General features: G+C 42.9%; 1 protein-coding gene across 1 annotated transcript in view; it reads left to right on the top strand.

Annotated features, from left to right (window-relative positions):
• Nucleotides 1–8,422, top strand: part of NOBOX (NOBOX oogenesis homeobox) — a 17,879-nt gene that overhangs the window by 846 nt on the left and 8,611 nt on the right. The window contains exons 2-5 of the mRNA XM_035892081.1: nucleotides 2,542–3,237; nucleotides 3,649–3,755; nucleotides 4,307–4,425; nucleotides 5,340–5,470. Of these exons, the coding sequence (XP_035747974.1) occupies nucleotides 2,542–3,237; nucleotides 3,649–3,755; nucleotides 4,307–4,425; nucleotides 5,340–5,470 (1,053 nt within the window). The remainder of the gene's footprint in view (nucleotides 1–2,541; nucleotides 3,238–3,648; nucleotides 3,756–4,306; nucleotides 4,426–5,339; nucleotides 5,471–8,422) is intronic.

The raw sequence follows: 8,422 nt of genomic DNA, 5'->3' as shown, positions 1-8,422 counted from the left end.
CCCCTCGCCGCCTCGGGCAGGCGGCCCCGAGTTACCTGGGCCCTGGGGGGAAGCCGCCATTGTGCCCGGGGTGCCTGGGGCGGTCTGGGGCCGCGGGCTGCCGCTGGGCTCGGTGCCTGCGTGGCCCTCCTGTCACCTGGCTTGTAAAAGTGCCTGGCAAGCTGGCGTGGGGGCGGGGGTCTTCCCTGCGCATCACACTGAGGGGTTCCTGCTGCCTCTGGGTCTCTAGGCTGCTGGCACTCACCACCTTCACCCACTGTCCGGTTCTCCTCCTCGTCTGAGCTTGCGGGAGCAGACCTGTGAAGCTGATGTTTCTCCCAGAGCGTGCGTTCAGGTTGCTTTGTACCAAATTCTCCAGACAACCTTAAAAAAATCTTGCTGTCGCTGTGCAAGTGGTTGCCTTGTTCAAGAAACGTCTAAGGAGGTGGTTGTGACAGGAAAATGAGGACTTGACTTCCCGCTCATGCGCCTTCAGCAGCTCAGGCATTCCAGGCTCTATGTGTGTGATGTTCCCAGTCAGTTAAAATCCTTTTTGCTTAAGGTTGTGTTTAGATAAAAGTGGGACAAAGTGATGTTCAGTCTGGTCTCTTGTCACATGAATGATGGGAGAAAGGAGTGGTTTGATAGCTCCCTATTTGTTACTATGAGGGCCTATCTTTCTCTCCAAACATTATTTTCATTTGGGGTCTTTTCTTTGGCAATCCCAAGTTGTTGTCAGGCCTTTGCTGTATGTTTTAGACAGAGAGAGAGCAATTTACTTTCTCTTGGAGGAATATTCCTGTGGATGATATAAAACTCCCGGGTGTCAATCTCTTTTGCTGCTGCAGATACAAGGTACATGCACAAGACTTTGAAATGTATTTTGTGACGTAAGCACATAGTGGTGTTTGCATAAATAAGTAAAAAGCCTTCTCAGATCAAAGCAGTAAGCTGAAAATGCTGTTCCTGATCTGAGGCAGAGGGTGAGTGACGGAACGGATGACATACGGAAGTACTAGCTTTTTCACATAATGAGCAAGACAAGCTCAGAGGCAGCAAGGAGGATGGTGGAAAAAGGAATTATATAGAACATAGCCAGCTTCTGCCTCGCTTAGTTCTTGACCCTCCCCATCAGGATATTTCATCTTATTTAACAGCAGTGGAAACTGTTGCTGCTTAACAAGATCAAATTATTATAGTTGCATAGTTTCCTGCCTCTGTCTATTTCCCCTGCTACTAATTTGGTTCTCATAATCCTGTAAAAAGCAAATTAGAAGGTCTCGGAAGCAGCCTGGCATCCCCTTGTACTTTGTCCGACCTGACTGGTGGTGTGGGGTTCCTTCTTGATTAACAATTGTTTAAGAAAGAAAGTCCTTTATTTTGGCATTGCACTAATATGTATCAAAAGTAGGACAGAATGAAATGAAATTATTTTAGATCTTTTTCTCCCCAAATTAAACCACCACATTTCTCTGTAGACACATACAACTGAAATGCGGCCAGCGCTCTGCTCAAACTTTCCTCTTTCCAGACAGAGGCAGATACATCGTTTTGGTTTTATTATTCTACTTTCTATTCTTAAGAAACGGTAACTTTTTTTTTTAAGTAGCAGAAGTCACAGACACACATTCTGAGACAATCAGTGTCTTTTCTTCTTTTAGAAATGTATATGCTAGCTGGAAAAGTATAATGCTGCTTTATTGTTCTGTTGCCTATTTTAATTATTTCTCTTGCTGTGTTCTTTCTGACCTGTCTTTTACTATTGAGTCTCTCTTACTGTAATGCAGTTTGTGCTTTCTCTTAAACTTGGTCAGGCTTCACCTATTTTTGTCCTCAGCCAGCTCTTTCATTACCTGTCTTGTAAGTCTGTTATTCATAAGTGTTGTAGCTGAAGTTGCAGAAAACTAATATAAGGCAGTTATTAGAAGCTTGTACAATTCATTTGTTTTGTGCTTGGTCAGCTTGAGTATGATAGCAACAGAAAACTCTACAAATCAAGAAGTGATGTCATTTGTCAGATAATCACTGCTGACACAGTAGACCAGAATTTTGCTTGTATTTTTCTTTTGCTCATTTTAATAAGGTGACACTTAGTGTCTTGATAAGTCATTGATTTTTGTTCTGTTCCATATTCCAAAAACCTTTGCTGTCTCCAGTGCTGTCTTCCCACTACTGTTTTTGTAATATGCAACCTTCCCTTTATTCTCTGTGTCTGGAATTATTTCTTCCTGTAGTTTACAGTTGGTTCTTTTTGCAGGCATCTTCACTCTCAAAATGAGGCTTTTCTAATCTCAGATGTTTAATGTCTCCATATTGAGCATATCACGTTCTTTGCTGTTGCTTTCCTAGCAGCACTCTGTCCTGGTGACAGTCTTTATTTTTGAACTCTCTAGTTCTTTTCACTATTGGGTTTTGTTGTGTAGTGTTTTCCTTTTCCCATAGCTGGAACTTCCTATCCAGGCACACCCTTTCTCATGGTCTCATGAACCTGGGTTCATCTGGCTTAGAGAATGTGCGTGTGTGTGTGTGTGTGTAGTGTTGTTTTTAATTTTTTCCTTGTAGAGTGCAAGGACGAGAAGGAGGACACATCACTGAATACTGAGCACTTTGTGGTAGATGCTGATGCTGTCGGTGGGAATGCTACAGGGAACAGTGTGCTGTCTGCATTCCAAAGCACAGCTATAAATGAAGAAGTTGAGGATACCTTGGGAACGGAAGAGAGGATCAGCCCTGTTAAGAAGGTGGAGGAAGATGGAGGGTATTCCACCTTGCAGGTAACCATGTCAACTTCCCAAGACTCAGCGGCTCTTAACAGACAGCTCGACCTTGCCTCAGTGTGTGGGCGGCTGTCAGATTTCCTCAGTGACGTGAGGGCTGTGCCCCCGCTTTCTGTGGTTCAATTTGCACAGGAGTCTACAGGTCAGTCAGGATCACATGAACAGTGTGAGAGCTATTACTCCGATGGGATTGAAAAGGAGGCAAAGAAGAAAAAAAGTAATGAGAGAAGTGGAATGCGTGCTGAGAAAGCATCTAGTGGAATCCCTGGAGACCTCTGCAGGCAGGATGTGTGTGGTCCAGCTACTCACCGATCATCCAAATGTGCTTTAGCCAATGCTGCAGCTCAGCAATCCTACAATGTGTCTTCAGTTCTGGAATCCAGAAGTAGCCATCATGGGACCAGGGGAAAAAAAGAGTTACTTGAGAACCCAGAAATTTTGCCACCAGTCAGGAAGAAGTCGCGCACCTTCTATAGTGCAGGTAGATAACGGGGAACCCACTGGCAGACAGTGACACTTGTAGTGCCAATGGCGCTAATGTTTCCTTCACCATACTGAAGGCACAGCATGGAGGTGCTGAACTGCTCTAACTGGTATTGCAGTGCATTCTACACTATTAGATGTGTGAAGACTTCTTCAAATAAATGTTGCTGAGTGCCTTATGTTTGAAGCATCACCAGTGATGCTCTTTGTTTTACTGTGGAAGAAGATTTTTGTGGTTTACTTTAAAAAAAAAAAGGTCTTTTACGTTGTTCCTGTGTTTCTAAGTATAGTAAAAAAGTGTTCTGTTTTGTTTTCCCTGTCTTGCTTTCTTTTGTGGTTTTGTTTGTTTGTTTGTTTTCTTATCGCATACTCCCCATCTCTCTCTCTTTGAACAACGCATCATTTCTAGAGCAGCTAGAAGAGTTGGAGAAGATGTTCCAGGAAGACCACTACCCCGACAACGAGAAGAGGAGGGAGATCGCAGCTGTGGTTGGTGTAACACCACAGCGTATCTTGGTAACGCCTGTGTGGGTAACAGTGCTGACTGTGGGTTCTGTGCACAGAATGGATGGGTAGGGACTGGGGCAGGGAGGAGGAGCTCGAGTAGGAAGGAAAGAGGAGCTCATGAGTAGGAGGATAGAGACTGTGCCTGTCACTGGTGACAAGAAGAGAGCTCACAGGGATGGACACTGCGCAACCAACTACCCCACCCAAAGTGGCAGTGGAGTCTGCGTTGTGTACTCCATCTCTTCCCAGTTCCGAAGATGAGACACATAATGGGTAGGTAAAAGAGGCTAAGGAGATTGGAGTTTATCTCTTTTATCTTGAAGATAAGGTACACTCTTTTATCTTGAAGATCATGGGCTAATAAGGAAACTAGTGTTTGGGGGTATCTCTCTGCCATTATTCTTCTCTCTCTGTTTGCAATGAATCTTGCAGATTTTCTGGAAGAAAGGTTTCTGGCCTCACCTGGTGATGTGTGGAGGCAGTTATTGCTAATTCATTGCCTGTGTCCCCATGTGTAGATGGTTTCCTCTCTGAATGCATCCTTTCTTTCCATTTATCAGGTCTGGTTTCAGAATCGCAGGGCAAAGTGGCGGAAATCGGAGAAGTTGAGTGTGAAAGGCAACAAAAACTATCCAACATCGTCAGCCCTGTCAGTTCCCTTTGGGTCAGATGGTTATGGGTGAGGGACTTACACTGTTTTCTCATTTCTCCACAATAGATACCTAATGAATTACTTTCCTTTGCCATTTCCCCTTTACATTTAAGCTATGGAGAGCTGCCCATTGAGTTGGACCTTGGTAACCTTTCAGATTTCTGGGCAAATTTTAGTGGACCCTCTTAAAAGCGCATTTGATTAACCTGTAGCACTGTTTTGAAATAAAACTTAAATTGCTCTGACTGAAGTCATGTAGAGAGAAAGGGATGAGATGAAAGGTCTGTGGAATCACCCCTTCATTTTTAATTTCTGTGAATGCATTGGCTGGGCACTTTGTGTGCACTTGGGAATTCTTTTATCCCAGTCCTTCTCCCACCATCACTTTCTATTTCCATGGATTTTCACTTGGTGATGGAAATTCTGCTTGCTTAGATCAGTCTTAGAAAGTCATGGGCTTTGAAGAAATGCAAGCTAGCACCTTTCATAGGTGAGCAGGGGACATTTATTGGGGGGTGAGGGAAGTATGTGAGAGGACAGATGGTCTTTCAAGGAGGAGTGGGTGAGTAGGTGAGTGAGGGAAGGAAGAAGTTAGGCTCCATAGGAAGGTATTTATGGCAGTCTGGAGCGAGAGTCTTCCTGTGAAGAAAATGGAATAAAAGAGAAAAAACAAATGAAAGATTGGAGACCACCTGTCTGATTTCATTGCACTGTCCCTGCTGCCTGTCTTTTCCACGCTAGTGCCCAGGGGCTGCTTCCCCAAATGCTGTGGATACAGTGTCCCTTGCACTGTTTCTCCTTGCACTCATAAGTCAGCCATCACTTTCCCTTTCCACCTACTAGGGATCTAGGATTTGCCCATTGTAGGACAGTTAGAGTGTATACTTCATCATAATGTCTTGTTTCTGGTCCATGCTCATACCCTTTATGTATACCTCCAGAGCACCTCTTCTGCCCATGCCTCAGTTGCCTGACATTGCTCATGAACAGTCTGCCATGCTGGGTGTAGACACTACAGCTGGGAACTACTCCAGCCTGCTCAGTGGACAACCTGCGCCACTTGCCTCCTCAGGTGAGACCCCTATCAGCACGAGCATTTTGCATAGTTGCAGCATTAGCTGGTGGTGCTGGTAGGTTCCCAAACACTTTAGGGGAGGTCATGTGAGAGCCCTATGCCATCAGTCCAAAAAATGACACCAGGTTTAACAGTTCTTTGCTAACTGAGTATCTACCAGCTATGTACCAGCATGGTGGTGCCTCCATGCTAACACTAGAGCCAAGTGTGCTGTCCTTATTCATGTCCTAGCACAAGCCAGCCAGGAATACTGAATATGACTTCATAAGGATATGTGATTGGGGCATTCTTCTGTAATAGCTGTTTGACACTGGTACTGCTTCTCTGAATGATGATGAAAGTTTTATTCTGGCTGTTACGCTCTCCGTGGCAGATACATGCATCCCATATTCTGGTTTAGACTAATGTTCTGGCTACAACCTGTAGTCAGGTGAGCTGCGTGAGGAAGGTGCACTGTATAAACTATTGGGGTTGTAGAGCCTCCCTCAGGTACTCCATACCTTTAAATCTCCAAAGGAGGTTCCTTGACTTCTTCAGCCAGTGCAATTTTCCATTTTGTGGAAGACCTTGAGGGAGCAAGACAAGTTGAGTTCTTAAGCGTACGGCTTAATTTAATTGCTATTGCACTGTTTGTTGAAAGTCAGTGGGGTGTGCTGTTGGACTAGTTTTCTACCTGAACTGTATTTAGACTTTGAAGATTGATGGCAATCAAAAAGAGAGGATTTGTTCAATTGTGTATTCATGTGGAGAGTATCAGGGCATTCCCTCAAGTCAGGAATGTTCCCTAAAGCATTTCATATATGTGTTTACATTTCCAAGTTGGCGTGACTTGAAAATATTTCCAAAGTGATGCAGATTTCACTACTTCCTTCGGGACGGATATCCCAAGCAATAGATGTGCTGACATGTGGTTTGGTTGTGTGTATTTCCCTGCTTCCCAGTGTAATTCATTCTTTTGAATTTCATGCCATCATTTCTGCCTTCTCATTGTATTCTAAATATACAGGGTTATCAGTATTCAGGGCAGTTCTGTGCAAGTAATTTTCTAATAATGACCCAAAGAATTTAGTGTATTTTTAGTAATGCTGGTACCTTAAAAGTATTTTGGCACTGTAGAAAGCAACTATAAGAGTGTATCAATAAGCTTAGAATACTAATAAATAGATATGTATGCTAAAAGCACTTAATTGAAATACTTTCTTCATACTGTAATTTAGCATTTCTGTCATTTAAATTTGCCTGTCACAGTCTCAAGGCAAGGACTACTTTAGTCAATTCTGTGAGCTGTTTAACCAGTATGACTGTAATTCAGTTAGTTTCAGTTTTTCCACTTGCAGCAGAGTGAATTCTGGTCAAAGTGTTTGAGTAATTCACTGCTTCCCATAACGATGAAGTGGTGCAGTTTGTCGAGTCCTGTATTTATTCGATGCTAAGACCAGGATTTTGCAAAGTGACTCATTTAAAAGAAACAAACAAAACATCCTAATTTTTTCACACTTGTTTTCAGAACTCTCCTGGTTCCTCAAGTACATCTGCAGACATGCTATTTAGTCAAGAGAGAATATATGTTAGAGAAATAAAGTTTCATTCAGGGATGTGATCTTGTCATCTGTCTGTATAGAGCAATTTCTTTCTGGGGAGTCTGCACACTGGGATGCAATTCTACCCATGGAAAACACAAGCAATCTTTTGGATAGGAAAGAAATGTCTTATCTGAATTCTTTGTACAGTGTGTAAGGAAGAAAAAAGGCAAGTGAATGTCCCTGGGAGTCGACTGGGTATGTGAGAAAATGAGTGATCAATATAGCTGGGCTTTTACTCCTTGAATCCTTTGAACTTGGTGCTGACTGCCACCTGTTGCATTTACTGTGTATGCATCTAGCTTTTATGAAACACATGCTTCCTTTGCTTATCTGAAACCCCCATACCTTCAGTGTTAAGGATGTGTGAAGATGAGAATGTACTTCGTTCTGCTACATCTATGTGAGGGAACAAGCTTCCCCTTGTTCTTTTTAAATCATGCTGGACAAGAAATAATGAAATCTATTTGTGTCATCTAAGGCTGGTAAATACTTTCCAGATACAGATCTGTTTGGAAAAAAGTAGCTTTTCTAAATCAGTTTGCAGAAAAGAAGCATGCTTTGCTAACGCACACGAAGTGTGGTGTTTGATGATTGGTTTTTAACCCGGTTTCCTGAGGGAAGGGAGGAACATGGTGTGTGTAATGAGCCACACACTCTGTTTATGAAACCCACTCTGCCCTCCAAATTTATTTAATAAAATTTGATGGAAAGTTGAATTATTAAAAAATAACATTCCTACAAGTCATGGAAAAATTGGTGCCTGGGCAGAGTAGAGACTTAAGTTAGTGCTCCCTCTGAGGGAAAAGACTGTTACTAGGTGTAGAAAGTCCTCATAGAAGAGAGATCTGCATGGCACAGTCGCAGGAAAAGCTTCAGTTGCAGTTTTGCCTTACTAGATGTGGGATAACACTGCCATGGGGAATGAAACTTGCTTTTTTTGTTATCTAGCATTGCATAGGCAGACTTTTAAGAATGAAAGCAGAAAATGAAATGGAAGAAAAATGAAAGACAGTGTGACTTCTAAATTCATTCAACCTCCCTGTTGAGAAAAAAAGCTTGTCAATGGCCACCTGTTTTCCTTATTAGAATATCTCGGAAAATGAAGGAGACAAAACTTGGATAGGGTAAAATCCAAAGTAACAGAAGGGAAATAAAAGAGGGAACAAATGATTAAAAAGGTCATCAATTTACAAGGCAAAACCAGTTGCTTAGTAAAAGGGGCCCTCGTGGAAACCACTCATGGCAGGTTTCAGCAAAATAACCTGTGACCTGTGCACAATGGTGTAGTTGTACCCAGAGGTTGTGGCCTAATGGTGCCATTCAGGTGCTTTCCTCGGTAGCAGTGTGTTTAACCACTTTCAGCAGG

Source organism: Egretta garzetta, unplaced genomic scaffold, assembly GCF_000687185.1.
Source record: "Egretta garzetta isolate BGI_Z169 unplaced genomic scaffold, ASM68718v1 scaffold293, whole genome shotgun sequence".
Classification (NCBI taxonomy): domain Eukaryota; kingdom Metazoa; phylum Chordata; class Aves; order Pelecaniformes; family Ardeidae; genus Egretta; species Egretta garzetta.
Note: the sequence above shows the minus strand (reverse complement) of the source record. Positions and strands in the feature narration are given on the sequence as shown.